Raw genomic sequence first — 17,936 nt, 5'->3', positions numbered from 1 at the left:
GAATGTGCGACACTGACACATATATACATGTTAAAAAGTAAAAATATGCCTACATATAGTTAATTATATTACATACATTGAGTAACAAAATTGTAATTAGCATTTTTCATATTATTCACACTCTCCTTGATTTTCATCTTCGGGACGGCCCTGATTATGAGTTATATTGTGTTAGATTCAAATATTTATTTATCTATGTGTTTCTCGTCAACCCGATCAGCTTATCAATACGATGGATTACAATGTTCTTCTTAAAATTCGATCAATCTGATTACCAATCAGATTAATTTAGATTAACTATCAATCAACTAAATTAGGTGTGGTAAACGCATAGAGTACTCTATGGGTAGATATAAGGTTATTATACTGTAGTCATCTAACTTCGGCTAGAGTCTAGCAGCTAGACCACAAAATAGATGATTCATCTATTCTGTGGTATTATCATCATTTAACCATAGTCCACAGAGTATCTAATAAGAATTATATATTATTAATTTTATTATTATTATATTTTTATTACTCCGTGCCATAGCTATTCTTTTATCTGTGACCATTTACTAAATTATTTTGATACATCATTACATCATCGTTTAATCTACGGTTTTAGAAGAATATTCTAAAACCGTGGTGTAATTCATAGATATATTACTATGTTTAATCACTTTTCTACATAGATGTAATATAATATAATACCCGTGTGTTCACTAATTTTGAACATCATATTCAGATAAGCATATTTTTTCAAAGTAATTTTTATATATCAACCACAGTTCTGAGTTCAAAATTGACTTAATAACAACCATTTCAATGATAAAAAATAATACACTTATATGATAATCATATAACCATTTATAATTTGTTTCTTTTTTGATATTTTTAGGCATTTTCTTTAAATGTGTTATAAACAAGATTAATATACGAACAATTAACTAAAAACCAAGAAAATATGTAAATACTTTCAATATAGGTAGACGCAATAAAAATTCTTGTCAGTCGGCAAAAATGTGAGTTGAACAACACTCATATTGGTTATTTACCATTCATCACCTACACTTTTTATTAAGGTAGAAAAATTATTGATTAAACATGAAGTATTTTTTTTGTAAAATTTTAAAATTATCTGTAATCAACAACATAGAGTTCATAATATTAATAAAGATGTGGAACTTCTAGTTTTAGCTTACATTAGATTAATACCACAGTCTTCGGTTAGGCTGATATGATTGAAATCGGTAACTTTTAAAATAAACTTATTTTTATAATAAATATGATTAAAATATGTATAAAGTACTTTATAAATTGAATTCTTATAAATTAATTATAAAATAGGAGACATAAATAAAGAAACAAGTACAATTTTAGAAAATTTATTTTATTTAAAATAAATTAAAATAATATAAAACAACCCTAGAACTGCATTGTTGAAATTCAATAGTATTTTTGGTCTTAGGTACTAGTAAATGTTTATAAATTATAAAACAATTCTATAGGAGTAATTTAAATAATTGCTTATTAAGTTAATTAAGAAAGTCAAAGGATGGAACTTCATCGTACTGCTGTTGTTGTTGTTGTTGCTGTTGTTGGGGTTGTAGTGCCCTGCCCTGAGCAACAGGCACTTGCTGCATGCCCATCATTTGTTGTCTGTATTGAGGTTGCTAAAAAAATTTGTAATTAATACGATTGCTATATTTTTTTAAAAAAAAGAAAAAATGTTATAATACTTGTTGCAATAAATGTCTAAGACCAGGATTACTAGACATTACAGGTCGCATTTGCATTCTTTGCTGTGGTGTACTATTACCCATAATCTGAGATGATTGATTTCCAGGAACCATTTGTCTTGATTGTTGTTGCTGCTGCTGTTGTTGATGAATGTGGAATTGTTGTGTTCTCAATTTATGTTGCTCTTCCTGTTGATGCTAGTTATAAAATTATCAATATTAGTAGTATTAATAATTATTGAAAATTTTACCATTCTAATGTTTTTTTATAACTTAAAAAATAAACCAACACATTGAAATAGTGTACTCACTTCCAATTGTGCTTTTAATATAGTCTCTTGCATTTGAGCATGTTCCAGATTTTGTTGCATTTGAGGCACATTCATTTGATTACGTATCTATACCATAAATTCCATTTAAATATTTCTAATATCTAATAAAAATAATTTACTTAACATACTTCAAGCTGGGATTTTAAAATGTTTTCTTGCATTTGAGCTTGTTCTAAACGCTGCTGCATTTGTGGAATGTTCATTTGGTGACTTTGAATCTAAATTAATTGATATGTAACAACATGAAAACAACATATACAAATAAAAAGCATTTATAGAAAGTACCTCCATTTGAGACTTATATTGTAATTCTTGTTGCTGTGCTGCTTCTAGTGTCTGTCGAAGTTGAAGTATTTTAGCCAAATTCTGCTTTCTAGCTATCTCAATATGTTCACTATACTGACTTTGAGAAGGATGGACACCAACATTACCGGGATTCTATATGAAATAATCATATGAACACTCAATTTCTCATTGAATTATACAAATAATTTTACTTGTATTGACATGTTAGGATTGTTAACTGATTGTCCAGTTGGTTGAGGACTAGGCATAATTTGAACTGAAGGACTGTTGGGGACAACTTGATTTCCTTGAGGTGTAAAATTAGACCCCATCAAATCAGCTGTTATAAAAAATATCAATATTACAAAAAAAAATTCTATTTGTTTTAATAATTTAATCAATCAATTACCTAAATTTGTTTGAGATTGATTCTGCAAGGATGCTGTTAATGTACTGTTTTGCATAAGACCAGGAATCTGGTTAGATCCTGGACCACTAGGCATATTTGGACCTGGTGGCAATTGCATTTGACCAGGCATATTGCCTTGTGGCATTCCCATTCCACCCTTAAAGTAAATAATGCAATTATTAATATTGACTTAATTATCTTAAACACTACAGTTATAAAGTTAATTTAATAAAACAAGTTGAAACCAAACATTTTTTATAACAGTATAATATTCTGGTTTGTTATATATTAAATAAAAACAATATATATAACTAAAGAGTTGAAGGCATGACAATTAAAATTAAAAATAAAATATATTATTTTCAAGTTAAAAGCAAAACATTGTGTGGTCCGTTTCTAAGATTCATTTTTAGTTTCGGGTAAAAATTAATTATACGCATAATTCTTTGGATAGGGTCAATCCATAAATAAATTGATCTACGAATACTGATTTCAAACATTTGTTTATTACGGGACTTAATTTTAGGTACATGAAATTGAACCCATTCGAGTAGACGGCTAGTATCGGTCTTACTTAAAACAAAATTATTTAAGAATCTTATATCCAGTATACTTCTTTTAAATTCTAAGGTAAATAGGTTTAAAAATTGCGATACCGATGTGTAATTTTGAGGAAGGTGAGTAATTTTTAAAATATACCCAGCGAAAGGAATAAAATGTTTTGAACTTAATAATATCCTTTGGATATTATCCATTTAATAAAAATATGATTAATAAATATACGACTAAGCATTCAATGACATTTGAATTACAAAAAAAAAACAGTTTAGTATCTAATTTTTTTTTATGAATATTTTTGGTTTTTGTTCTAAATTTGTAAATTAATATTTATTTTACATACTTATGTATGTAAATATTATGTCTTTCATTATTATTATGTCCGTAAACATTTCGAAAACAGATTTTTAATATACCAACACAAATTCATAAGAATATAAATTTATTTTTGTTTTTAATAACAGATTTGACAAATATACAAAGGAAATTTGAAGTTTGAATAAAAATCTTAAATTAATTTTAATTTAATAAATAATAATTTAAAAATTGAAAACACCTATTTTGGTAATTTTTTTTATATACTTATACAAAATTCACAAATAAAATTGACTGACATCATTAAAATTTTAGCCTTGACTATTATATATCTGATAAAATATAAACAGAACCACGACAAGGCATTTGGCAACCTTAAATGTTATGATTTTCAGGATTATTGAGAGCATAAGTGGAATAACGGAGTATAGTTAAACTTTAACAAAAAAAAAAAAATACACCCAGGGTCAATAACTCTTTCCGCTCAATACTGTAAGTGCACATAATTAATAACATATCTTTACATGTTAAATAAGAAAGGCCACAATCAAAGTTGTGAAAGTAAACTGGATTATGAAATAGTCCAAAAACTGAAATATTACAGAGACGAGATGTTTGTCTTTTTATCAAAATAATAGAACTCTACAAGCAGGGCTGGATTAAAGGGTAGGCAAAATAAGCAATTGCTTACGGCCTATAATTTTTAAAATCAAATTTATGATTTTATATCATAAATAATTTAGTTATTCCAACTAATGTTCCAAAAATATTTCATCATATTAATTTACCTTTATGATGTGATGAGTACTCAGAAGTTTATGAGTTAAGTGATATCGCGATTCGGGTTTTCCTAAAATTTCTATCAAATATTTTGATACGGCAAATACGGGCATACAGATCATTATTGTTATAATCGCATAACTTATAACCATTTAGGTAAAGACCACAGTGAAGTGACCACCAGATCAGAGAAAAATATGATAACTATGAATTTAAAGGTATGGAAATAACTGTGAATAACTAATATAAATCATCTGAAAATCGTAAACGTAAAAAAAGGTGTGATAATGAAACTGCATACGTGTTTACAGATAAAAAATTATTTATTCAAGTTAAACCTTTTATGTTATTATTGATAAATTAAACAGCACTTTGCAGTATAGAATTGATGCATATAAAGAAGTTGAAAACAATTTTAGGCTGCTATCAAAATTTTCGATTGAAATGAAATCTGAGCATATTGAAGAAGGAATGAAAAACTTATGTAAAAAATACTCTATAGATTTTTCACACAGTTTCAAAGATGAGTTCAAACAATTTATCACGTTTACATCATTATCTCTGCCCATATACATTATTTCTAGTACCTCTATTGATAAATTTATATAAAATGATTTTAAACTTCAACGTTTCGGAATGCTTTCCAAATGTAGAAAAAAAATTTACTGTTATATCTTACACACTCATGTGCACCAATTGTAGTGGAGAAAGATCGTTTTCAAGATTAAAATTAATAAAAAATGCATTAAGATCTAATTTAACACAAGAACATATAAACGATTTGGCCATTTTGTCTATAAAAAGTGAAATTGTGATAACTATAAACAACGAGACAATTATTGAAGATTTTTCATTTCAAAAAGCAAGAAAGATGCCAATAATATTAAATAAACAAAATTATAATAATTATGATATTTAGTATATATATATATATATATATATATATAGTAATTAAATAATGTATTAATAAAGAAAATTAATATAAGAATTCAAAATTTTAAATGTAGATTCAAATGTAAATTATAATTATTTTAATTTTATTTGTGATAACTTATAAATAATTGAAAATAAAATTAATTTTTTTAAGTGTATGAAAATGATGTGTAGGCCATTTATATGAATGTGCTTACGACCCTAAAAACCATAATCCAGCTCTGTCTACAAGTAAACACTATTGGATCTTCAGAAAAAATAATAAACAAATCATATTGTTTAAGAACTGAACTCTGATTTATGATGGTATGTTATTATTTAAAACCATAAAATAGTAAAATATTTTATAAAAATATCAACACTTTACTGTAAAAACTTTAAACTTTTGGAGGAAATAAGAATTAACTACTAACACATCTCTTCCAAGTTGTGAAGTATTAAACAGATACAAATCATTATTTATTTATGGGTTTAGAGGTATAATTCATAGATATATAAAATGGGGCTATACTTTTCTATAATAAAATAATCAATATCAATAAGAAATTGATTTTAATTATTTTCTTTAAAACAAATGTTACATTCTGAAATTTTATATTACGAAATATGCAGGGATTACAAGTTAACCTATGTACAGTAAATATATTTTAAACATTTCTAGAAATATGAGTAAAATATAAATTAGCTAAAATCATATTCGAAAAAAATAAATAGCTAATATAACTTATCTGATTAATCAACTTGTATTAGATTAATTTAATTTTCAATATATAAGATAGTACTCAAATATATTCAAATTAAATTTGATTTTTTTTTTAAAATATTTTGATTGAATGAAATTTTAATAAATGCATTATTGCATTATCAAAATATAAAATTTAACTAAAAAAAATTAAAATAACAGACACTTTTAACACAAAGAAATTATCTAGGTTTATGAAATTGAAGCAAATTTAACCATTTATAAATTTTTAAAAATAAAATAAGTATTAAAAAAATAGTACTAAATGTTTATGCTACCATTATTTTTTTCTAGCTTTATTGGAAAATTAAAAAACTACCACATAAATACAATTTGCAAATTAGTTTAATAATTAAGTCAGTTGCATTATTATGTACAATCTTAACTTCTAAGTATATTATGATATAAGTAATATCTAATGTCCCTAAATTAAATCATACACAAATGCAAAAAAGACATATTTTCAAATTTTATATTATAATGAGTTCCGGAATAATACTCATGAGTGAAGGAAATCACATTTATTACATTTAAAAAAAAGAAATAAAATTTTGCAAAACTGGAAAAATCATAAGTTATCATATAAGCTATCATAATATAATTGTTATTTTGTTAAATTTCATATAAATATAAGGAGTTACAAAAATTATTTCCTTTCGACATAAGAACTAAGTTCAATTTCATTGGGCATTCGACCAATGGTTACATCAAATCTATCTTGAACACTATTCAAAACTTTTGCATCAGTTTCTTCACAAATGAATGTAATTGCTAATCCTTTGGTACCAAAACGACCAGCTCTTGCCACTCTGTGTAAGTATGTATCTGTATCTTCTGGCATATCATAATTAATAACAATATTAACACGTTCAATATCCATTCCTCGCCCAAATAAATTAGTAGCCACCAATATCCGTTTTTGGAAATCTTTAAATTCTTGATAGAACTTTAAACGATCTTGTTGAGACATACCACCATGCATTGCAACAGATGGAAAATTTTGTTCATTCAGAAGTTCTGTCAATACAACACATCGTTGAACAGATTTAACAAAAATAATAACCTAAAGCAAAAAGGTAATGTATTATTATTCATCTTCAGTTAAAATTATTTATGAAACATAAAGTATAAAATTAATATAAATTTACCTGATTGAATTCTAGTTCATCCAAAAGATCAAACAGTTTCTTATTTTTTTCCTTTTCAGTGAGTTTAACATAGTATTGTTGAAGACCATGTAATGATAATTTTGCATCGTCGTCAACATATACTTCCAATGGCTGTTGCATAAACTTTTTACAAACAGGTCTTATATCTTTGCTAAGTGTGGCACTGAACATCATAACTTGTTTGTTGAATGGTGTATTTTTGAAAATCTCTTGAACATCACTTCGCATGTGTAATATTTCCAACATTTTATCACATTCGTCCAAAATAAAATGCTTCAGATTATTTAGAACCAATTTTTTTTTCCTGATCAATTCCAATATACGGCCAGGAGTGCCAACAACTACATGTGGCTTGTTGTTTTTAAGCGTATCTTCATCTTTTGTAATAGGTACACCACCGAAAAACACACTAACTTTGACGGCTGGCAAGTATTTAGTGAAACGCTCAAACTCTTTACTAATTTGGAAAGCCAGTTCTCTAGTATGGCATAAGACAAGAGCATAAACTTCACTTTCATACACTTCCAACTGTTGTAAAGTGGATAAGACAAACACTGCAGTTTTACCCATACCCGATTTAGCTTGGCAAAGAATGTCCATACCCAACATGGCTTGAGGTATACATTCGTGTTGGACCTCAGATGGATGTTCAAAACCACAGTCAACTATCGCTCGCAGAATTTCCGGTTTCAACAAAAAATCACGGAAACCGGAACTGTGAATGGACACATAATTACCCTTGACTTCTTTTTTTGCTTGTTTTTTGTCGTCACTCTCAACGGTTTCGTTCTGCTCGTCTTCTTCATAATCCAAAAGATCATCGGCATCTGCCATTTTGTAGATAAGCGGTTCGTGAATAACGCGTTAAACGTAACTTAGACGTTCGATACGTAATTAATAAAGTAAAAACTTTAAGGATATAAGAACAATAATAGTAAGTATCGACGGACGATCGGCAAAACGACGCGTGTTTGTATATTATATCGTCTAAACAACAGACATTTTAGATCGGCGTTTGAGATCAGTGTGTACACTTTAAGGGAATGTAAACAAAAGTTTGGCAATACCAACATAATTAAATGGTTAAACACCAGAAAATTAATGCTCTATATAGTTTGTACCATTAATCATAGATGGCAGTAATTACAAATGGCAATTATATTTTTATAAATAAATAAATTTTATATTATAAATTATATTTTTATCTTGAAAATTCTATAATATATTATAAACATTTTATTGCTATAATAACTATTATATTTTTCAATATAGCAAATATTAATATTTATTTAATTAATATTGAATTTTAATGTAATTCTAATGAAAGAATTTAGGAGTGTTTAAGGAATTAGTGAAATGTATGAAGATAAGAGAGAAATAGAATTATATTTTATAATTCTATTTATATATTCTACATATAATTTCATTTATATTATAATTTTGTTAAATTAGAGCCCTCATTAAAATTAATATGGAGTACAATTTTTTATACTATACATGCATAGGGGTGCGGACGGGGCGAGCCCAGGCTTGACCAGAATTTTTTAGGGGGCATAGTAAAATTTAAACTAACCATAGTAAAATGTCTATATATATTTTAATATTTTCGTGGAAATCAATTAATTGTATTTATATCATTTGATTTTAAAGAATTTAAAGTTTTACTTACAAAAATATATGTCTAAAAATTAGTAATATAATATTAGATCCTATTTATAGATATAAATACTACATTGTTTTTAATTTATATCAGAATCTACTACGTTGAAGTGTTAGAAAAAAATTAGGATAACTGTCTAAGTATTTGGCCACTAATTGTATTCAGGCTCGACCAGAAGTTGAAGTCTGCGCACGTCTATGTATACATGCATATAAAATTTATAGTAATTTCTTATGATTCAATGATTTTTACTATTACGATTTACTATTACTATTATTATTTTACTATTATGATTTTTACTATATTATAATAAAATAATTTAATTAATTAATTGTACTTTAATAATAAATAACCTTGATTTTGGGCTAATAAAAGTAAACACTTCATAATTATAAAAGTATATTTTTTTAAAAAAAATCTTACCTGGCCTTGACGTAACATAGCTGAAGAAGCTTTTTGATGTTGTATAAGCTTACGTAATCGATCAACAAATGCAGCTTGATCATTTGGAATAAATCCTATAAAAGCTTTTCTATCTGGCGTATAAAGTAAAATTAAGACTTTGACATCACAGTTGTGAGAAGTAGGAGCACTGTTAAAATGCACACATCCAGCCTAAAACCAATACAAATATGATAACTTGCATTTAAATACGTTTATACCTATTTTATCTAAAAATAACTTACATATCCATTAGTCATGTATTTTGTCAATGATTCTAATGCTTCGCATGGTGTGGGTTGGAAAACAACAGATTTTGAATCTTTTAAATGGGCACCTCCAATACTTCCAATTAAATTTTTGGGCATTAACTGCATAATCAATTTTTCTGGCCAAGTTTCTGCTTTCCTATAAATCAGAAACATAAGAAAAATATTGAAGATAGTAAAATAGTGATTAATTTACAATTCTGGTTCTCCATTTTTCAAAGTAGCCGAAACTATACAAGGAACATTTCTTGTTATTTTAGGTACTTCAGTTAATGGTTTTGATTTTTCTATCCATTCTAATGTTCCTGTCCAAATAGTTTGTCTTCCAGGTCCATTCTATAAATATTAAAGTAATATTTTTAATATTATGCATATATTTATTTAAAAATCAAGTAAAATACTTGTTGTTGCTGTTGAACTTGTTGTTGCTGTTGGTTCATCATTCGTAAAGCAGCTTGCTGTTGCTGCTGTTGTACTTGCTGCTGCTGCTGTTGTTGCTGCTGCACTTGCTGTTGTTGCTGCTGCTGCTGCTGTTGTTGCTGTTGCTGTTGTTGCTGCTGCTGCTGTTGCTGCTGTTGTTGCTGCTGAACTTGTTGTTGCTGCTGCTGTTGTTGCTGAGCTTGTTGTTGCTGTTGAACTTGTTGTTGCTGTACTTGTTGTTGTGATGCCACTAAAAATATATTAATAAATTAGAAATATTTATTTTACTTTTATAATTTGATAAAATATTGGAATATTGAATTATTATATGACACCCATTGAATTTTTGGAAATATCTTACAGTTTATACACACATTAGGGTAACCCTTAGCATGTCCTCGCTAACTTTTATTTTTACTGTAAAGTTTGCAGTAAAACTCCCCCTCCACCACCAGCAACACTTTATTTTAAGTTTAACAAAAAAAAATATTAAAAAGTAAAATTTGAAATAAATCATTTAAGTTATACTTAGTTTAAGCTACAGGTTCTTAACCGGGGGTCCGTGGACCCCTTGGGGGTCTTTAGATGGTTACTCGAGAGTCCACAGGGTGGCTATGAGTTTTTTATAAATAAGCCAAAAATAAATTTGTTTTGATGGCGTTTTTAAGATAATAATAATTGTTGAAAGACTTGAAAGCCACTTGAAAGACTTATATGCCATATAAAGTTATCGTAATAGTAAAATAATATAACATGGTTATACAATCTAACAAGAATTTAAATTTAACACATTTAACCTATTACTTTTGTTGATCCATCGCTGTATAGTAAAAATTATAATTATATTTATTTATTTATATATATGTATTTTTTTTTAAAGGGGGGAGGGTCCGTGATTATATTTTAGGCTTTAAAGGGATCCATGGGTTAATAATAGGTTAAGAATCTATGGTTTAAGTTAATGATAAGAATACAAATGTTTTCATTTATTAAAACATATGAAAATACATTAGGCTTAATGATATTAATTACTAAATAATTAATATCAATTATATACTAACTGTTCAAAATGTTTGAGTACAAAGTGAAACTATTATTGTTGTATTTTACAATTTTATTTTAAATTAGTCTAAATGTATTTTATTGTAAGATTCATGGTTCATTCGTTTTATGGTAAAAGGCAATATGTAATTTGGTGGCCTGTGATATATATAGTATAAATATAAAATAAAATGATAAATTTGAATTTGTATTAAAAATTATTTTTTCAAATAAAAGAGATCATAAAAAAATTAATAACTGTTATTTATATATCAAAGAAAACTACATATAATAAATATTCATGTTTTGTCTAAAATAATGTAAAGACTAATACATGTAAATTAAGTACAAATATTATGAACACATAACATATAACTTACCAGCCAATCTTTGTTGGAATGTAGGTTGTGTTAATTGTGCAATCAATGCACTTGCTTGATTTGGTTGACGTTGTTGCGATTGCATCATTTGCCAATTACGTGGTGCTTGAGATGGTCTCAAAAAACCCCCTGTATTTGAAACATTTGAGTACGGCTGATTTTGAGCTTGATTTACATTACGAATCATTTGTTGTTGTTGAACTTGTTGCTGTTGTTGAACTTGTTGCTGTTGTTGTTGTTGTTGTTGTGCAACAGCAACAGCTTGTTGAGCTGCCTGAACAGCTTGTTGTTGTTGATGTTGTTGTTGCTGTTGTTGTTGATGTTGTTGTTGTTGTTGTTGTTGTTGCTGCTGCTGCTGCTGTTGTTGCTGAACTTGATTCTGCATGGCCATTACCTAAACAATAATCAATTTTATATTTTTTGATATTAACTGATTAAATTTAACATTTAATTATTTTAATACTTACTGGATTATTAGTTCTAAATGGTGCACATTGAGCAACTGGAGATCCAATGTTAACATTTGTTGGTAATGGACTGGTCATTGATAAACCAGAATGAGTAGTGGGAGGACATGGACTCATTGGACGTTCTTTTAAACTATTATACATAAAACAAAATTTATACAACTGATATTCATTGTAATTATAAAATAATAAGAAATTTTACGTTCTAAAATGTATCATTAAATTAATTAAAATGATTAATGACCTGTATCCATTAAGTAAAACTAGATGTCTTGGATCTTTTGCATAATTTTTGTTCTGAGAAATTTGTAAATCACCACCAGCTTTTTCAAATAATTTCAACAACGCTGGAGTTTTTCGAGCTGATAATATTGAAAGTAAAATTCCTTTCTGAAATACAAACAAATTAATACTTAAATAAATATATAAATCCATAGTAAAGTTCCGATTTATTAAGCTATAAGCAATTTAATTGCTTAGTTAATAAAAAAAATATAAGAAAATCTTATTAAATAAAAAAATAAATAAAAATATTACATACACGATGAACAAAACAAGTATATTATAATTATAATTGAAAATATGCAATAATATTCCCTGAATATCCTTGAATAAATTATTTTCAAGCTAGAGTACAAGCTTTTAATTTTGCAGAGCTGAATATTTTTTCTTTAATTTAATTGAATATTCAGCAATTACTAGTTTAAAATTGAATAGATTTAAAATACCTTCTTTCTTTATTCATCAACCAAAGAAATTTAGAAGGGTGAACTGATAGTATTAGAACTATAATGCCAACCTTCTGTTAAATTGGGATGCAAAATTAATTTATTAAATTATAATTAATCAAATTAATTTAATTTTAAATATTAATATGAAACAATGCAGTACTCGGATCATAAAACAATAAATTAAGAAATAATTCCAAAAACAATCAATAACTCTATACACGAGGGCATAGTCTAACAGTAATATTTTTTCTGGAGGCCTAAACTTTAAATATAATATTTGTAAAATAATAAGTGTACGCATTTTCACACTATGCATATTATTAATAACATGATAATATTAAAAAATTATGTAACAACATATTTATCTTGTAAATATAATTTTGAATGGTATAGGTATATTGATTAATAAAAAAATGATCATTATGAGATAATAAGTTCATTTTAAAATTACTTTATTGAATTTATGATAACAAAATAGCATACGCTATTTTTATACTATAACTAAATTGCTTACAACTAAGTTATGTCACACTACTTAGTTAAGTTAATGAAAATTTCATACTTCTTGAAAAAGATTAGCTATTTGATCAACACTACGTCCAGCATAACTTTCGCATTCCATAATTGGAAAATTATATGGTGGTGAATTACATATGAGTATACAATGTCTCTGCTTAGCTTCACGTATTTCTTGCAAATCCTCAAAGAAAACCAACGCTGTTGCTAACCCTTCACCCATGTAAGCATGAGATTCAGCCATGCCTCCAATCATACTATGAAATACAAAGTGAATAAATTACATAGTATACAAATTAGTAATAGGACATTAAACTTACTCTATTTTTTCAATCATTTTTATGACTTTTTGTGGACTTGTAAATGTTCCATATGTACGACAACAAGGATATGGCTTACAATCATTCGCTTCATATACCACAATACCATAGATTGCGCTACTACTCTGTAATATTGTTAAATAAATAGATTAAAGTATTACAATAATATCTTAGACATTTTCTTTCTTACTTCAGATAGATACTCTCGTTCCTCAATCGGTCCTTGGTTAAAGTATCTTTATAAATATATAACTTACAGTTATAAACAATTTCAAAATATTTATAAATCAATTAATAGAACATTATTATCTATCAAGTAAAATCTATAGAAACTTACTCTAAAGTTGGAGTCACATAGTTAGTTTTGAGTTCACTAATGTACGTGTTCATGGCCGTTTTCTCTATTACAAATATAATATCTGTTTGTACAGAATGATCTAATGGCCCAAGAACCATTTTAAAGCAATAAAAAAAAGTATTATCGGGAATGAAAGTTAAAGCTTTCCAAAAATATTTAATTTAACTATAAATCACGATATCCATCTAAATTATAATGCAATTGTTTTCTCTACAGTGAATATGTAAACATATATTTATTGAATATCATACAAGTAATGCAAGTGGCAGCATTATCACAAAAACAAATTTCTTATCAAAAACCAACTGGATTTGCCGCTTGGAGTAGCCGAGTAGGTAGGTAACATTAATAAGTTTAGTTGCTGATGTTCTTTATCTTCGTTTTATGTTACAATTTACGTACAATTTACTATTATTATAATTGAATTTCATTTGAACGATATCAATGTAATAAATTAATTTTTTTTTGTTTAGTGTTTTAGTAATTGATATATATTAATGACAAAATATACTTTCATCATACTTTGATTATTTATTTCAAGCATTAACTTGTAGCGAATAAAATGGATGCAAAACTACCAACGAAAAAGGCTAATGAGTTTGCTAATGAATTGTTTGAAACATGTAACTTAAATGAAATTGAATCTTTACAAAATACTTTAAAAAAAGATGTTGAAAAAAAGGCAGACCAGCTTAAATCACTAGTGAGGTACCTATGTCGACAAATTCAAAAATAAGAAAGAAAAATTTTATTATCCTTTGCGTTAAAATTTTTTTTCAGTGAAAAATATAGGGATCTCATAGATGCAGCAGATACAATTAGTTCTATGGCAATGATAATTAGTGATATATCTAATGTTACAGAAAATATAATAAAAACAAATCAAATTAATCATAATATAACTCTGAATAAGTAAGTCTTATTTCAAATTTAAAAAGTACTAGTCAATTTTAATTTTTCTTTTCTTTTAGTGGAGACAATATACTTGATACATTTGCTGTTCAGTCAAAACTTCTAATTGATCTTTCTGAACAAATATGGGATTATTTGAACTCTAGTAATTATTTAGCTGCTACTCAATTGTTTCAGTTTGCTTCAGCTATCAAAATGAGTGAGTAAATTAATATTTTAACTACATAAATTAAAAAGTAACGATTTAAAGGGTATCAACACAAAAGAAAAACACATAATATGCACTTAGAGCTATTAATTAAAAATTACATTTTATAATTATAATATTTGGTTTTTAGGTCTAAATACAGATATATCCAAAGGACTTAAAAAAAGTGAACCATTTTTAGATAGAGTTTGGTCTACAATATCTCATTTTTCAACTACCATATCAGATAAAACTAAATTAGAATTATCTGGACCCATTACTCCAGAAGTAATATGCTTAACTGTTATTAATTTGTTAATACAATTATATCAATACAAACCATTGTGTTAATATTCAACAGGAAGCTGCATCCTGTTTTATTACTTTATCCATACTAGAAGGTTTAGATGATCATTCTTTAATTAAAGAATTTATTATATTACGTTCAAATATGTTGCAATATACATTAACAGAAGAAAGTTCAGTCGAAAAAAATATTGAAAATAGTTCTAAATTAATTATAAACACTATTTATAATTTATATTTGTGTTTTACAAGTAAGCTAAAATATAATATACTAAAATATTATTTTCAATAACATATATACTATCAAGACTCATTACATTGTTTTTTGAAAAAGCAATCATTCTAATGAAAATCAAAAATACCCATTTTATTATTATTAAAACCAAGGTATTTTTTAATTTTTAGATTATGATATTTATAACAGTGGTATAATATACATACAAATCAAAGAAATGTTGAGACGAGGACCAACTGTATTATCATTAGTAGATATGGATTATTCATTAAATTTTGGACTTATGTATTTACCAAAGTCTATTAAAGAATTCAAGTGTGTTACCTATATATTTTTCTACAATTTTATTCTAATTATAATTTGTTTTATTTAGAGTTGATTGTATGCTATCTCCAAATGAGTTGTCAAAAGAATATATTACCAACATTGTAACAAATTGGTTAGAATGGGCAAAACCATTTGTTAAAAACAAAGTTGCAGACGTTCTGGAGAATGTTGAATCAATTGCAACTCTTCGTAATTTAAATCAACTGTCAATTGTATGAGTAAATAAAGGCATTATTTTATTTTTTATTACTAATGTTTACTTTTCAGGTGTACCCTCAGTATTGGACTGGTATATCGGAACAAATTTCATTTGAATCAGATCTGTGGTCAGAATTATACTGTCCACTTTTTGCTCAAAAAACTAAAGTTTTATTAACTAATCACTGGGAAAATATTTTTCCTGTTGTTATATCAGACATAAATAATGCCTTAATTCAGTAAGATATTAACACAAATTCAAAATAAGATAACCAAAGCATTTTTTAAAAATGTTTTCTTTTAGTCCAGAAGAACCTTACTTGCAAGATAGTCTATTTTCAGATACAGATGAATATTTAGAAACTCGATCAATAGGTTGTTCAGACAAAACAGCTAAATTGTGTGAATGTATTGAAAAACGAATTTTATCATTAGCAAATATGTTAAGTGAATTATATTCAGAAGATGAAGACCCATGGGCTCTAAGACAACATCAAGGAAACTGTTGTAACAATTTTATTATTAGGTTTTAAAGTTTATTAAATTTAAATTAACCATATATAAGCTCAATTCATATATTTATATATATATATATATATATATATATATTTAGGTTGGGAAAAAGTATGGTGCAGTTGGTTGAACAAGGACAATTAACTGAAGATGGCATATTGTTGATTGCTAGATTTTTATGGTGTTTACCAGTATTATGTCCTACAATAAAACAGTGTTTAGTATCCTTGTACCAACAGGTTAGACAATTGTTAGCAAATTTAAATAATTATCTTTGATAGGAATTTCAAATTTCAAAAGAATATTGTAAAAATTTTAATCAACACTATTTATATTAGATTAAAAATAGGTATAATATATAATATAGATATAATTATAATTATCTATACATTGATAGAAATATTTAATTTTACTATTATTTGATTACTTAATTCTGCTATCTTGTTTAGTTTAACTTCTGGACATCATCAAAAGAAGAAATTAAAAATGCTTCCATTATTATTTGGAATAAATGGGCGGAAGTAATAACTAATAGAATGTTTGATGGTTTAAAAGGAAATATTTTTCCAATTACGCTTGGAGAACAACTTTCTACTATTCCGGTAAAATAACAATAAAATTATAGTAAAGCTTTTAATTTTGTTTTATTTTATTTCTAGAAATGGGAAATTTTGGATATGGAAATTGAAAGAGAAAGCGGAGAACTAGTGGTGTCAAAATTGCTAGTGCCTAATCAACCTTCATTTCCTTTGCAAAACTTCATTCACAATATGATTACATGTCTAGCTTTAACATTACCTCCAAAGTACTATGCTATATACGTTATTTTAATTTTTCATGATCCGTTTTTAAATTATAATTTTAGATTTGTTCAAGAAAAAACTATTGCTTTGTGCATTGAATGGATATTAACTGAATATCATGATAATAGTGCACTAGAAACTACATTGAAGTCTAGATATCAGATACAAAAGTTATTTGATCTCAAGTATATCAATCAACTTTTTGTTAGCATTGAAAATGAAGTAACTAACTTATTAAATTAGTATAAAAATGTATCTAGTAAAATTATTTCATCCATCTATTTAGAGATTGTCAACTATTTGTTCAGAGCAAATAACAGCAGTTGAGAATCAAATTGATCCAATTAATCTAGATATTCTTCAAGAATATATAGTTAAAAATGTAAAACGGGCTGTTGTTGCCACCAAAGTAATTATTAAATTCAGCATAATTTTATTCTTTTTAAATTTTTTTATCAAAATACTCATATTTTTAGAGTATATTTGGAACTATGTACCCAAGTCAATTACCATCAGAATGTTCTGACGAAGCAAACAACTTGATGTTTAGCACATACAGATTTAAATTATTTTTAATCTCAGATTCATAAATATATCTTGATAAAATA

General features: G+C 26.5%; 3 protein-coding genes across 4 annotated transcripts; 1 reads left to right on the top strand and 2 right to left on the bottom strand.

The window, feature by feature from the left end:
• Positions 1-1,356: 1,356 nt before the first annotated feature.
• LOC112684660 (mediator of RNA polymerase II transcription subunit 25-like) lies at positions 1,357-14,067 on the bottom strand. 2 transcript variants are annotated; one of them, XM_025556286.1, is made up of 18 exons: positions 13,827-14,067; positions 13,680-13,725; positions 13,490-13,614; positions 13,216-13,426; positions 12,167-12,312; positions 11,923-12,055; positions 11,456-11,849; positions 10,016-10,284; positions 9,811-9,950; positions 9,591-9,753; positions 9,328-9,519; positions 2,748-2,904; positions 2,551-2,678; positions 2,339-2,491; positions 2,182-2,271; positions 2,033-2,119; positions 1,722-1,919; positions 1,357-1,655 (listed from the first exon to the last, which is right to left on the bottom strand). In XM_025556286.1, the coding sequence occupies exons 1-18, from the start codon at positions 13,943-13,945 to the stop codon at positions 1,518-1,520; spliced, it is 2,889 nt and encodes a 962-aa protein (XP_025412071.1). In that variant the 5' UTR covers positions 13,946-14,067; the 3' UTR covers positions 1,357-1,517. The 2 variants fall into 2 exon arrangements, with proteins under 2 accessions (XP_025412071.1, XP_025412072.1); XM_025556287.1 differs by having other exon boundaries at positions 10,253-10,284.
• LOC112684661 (ATP-dependent RNA helicase WM6) lies at positions 6,518-8,245 on the bottom strand. The gene is made up of 2 exons (XM_025556288.1): positions 7,224-8,245; positions 6,518-7,138 (listed from the first exon to the last, which is right to left on the bottom strand). The coding sequence occupies exons 1-2, from the start codon at positions 8,076-8,078 to the stop codon at positions 6,722-6,724; spliced, it is 1,272 nt and encodes a 423-aa protein (XP_025412073.1). The 5' UTR covers positions 8,079-8,245; the 3' UTR covers positions 6,518-6,721.
• Positions 14,068-14,199: 132 nt separating the features above from the next.
• LOC112684666 (conserved oligomeric Golgi complex subunit 1) lies at positions 14,200-17,936 on the top strand. The gene is made up of 15 exons (XM_025556299.1): positions 14,200-14,555; positions 14,628-14,759; positions 14,819-14,958; positions 15,098-15,234; positions 15,308-15,503; positions 15,658-15,802; positions 15,861-16,026; positions 16,082-16,251; positions 16,317-16,538; positions 16,626-16,764; positions 16,975-17,127; positions 17,185-17,330; positions 17,391-17,550; positions 17,615-17,737; positions 17,805-17,936. The coding sequence occupies exons 1-15, from the start codon at positions 14,410-14,412 to the stop codon at positions 17,916-17,918; spliced, it is 2,289 nt and encodes a 762-aa protein (XP_025412084.1). The 5' UTR covers positions 14,200-14,409; the 3' UTR covers positions 17,919-17,936.

The sequence above is a fragment of the Sipha flava genome, unplaced genomic scaffold (assembly GCF_003268045.1).
Source record: "Sipha flava isolate LNK unplaced genomic scaffold, YSA_version1 255_pilon_pilon, whole genome shotgun sequence".
NCBI lineage: Eukaryota > Metazoa > Arthropoda > Insecta > Hemiptera > Aphididae > Sipha > Sipha flava.
This window is presented reverse-complemented; position numbering and strand designations above follow the sequence as displayed.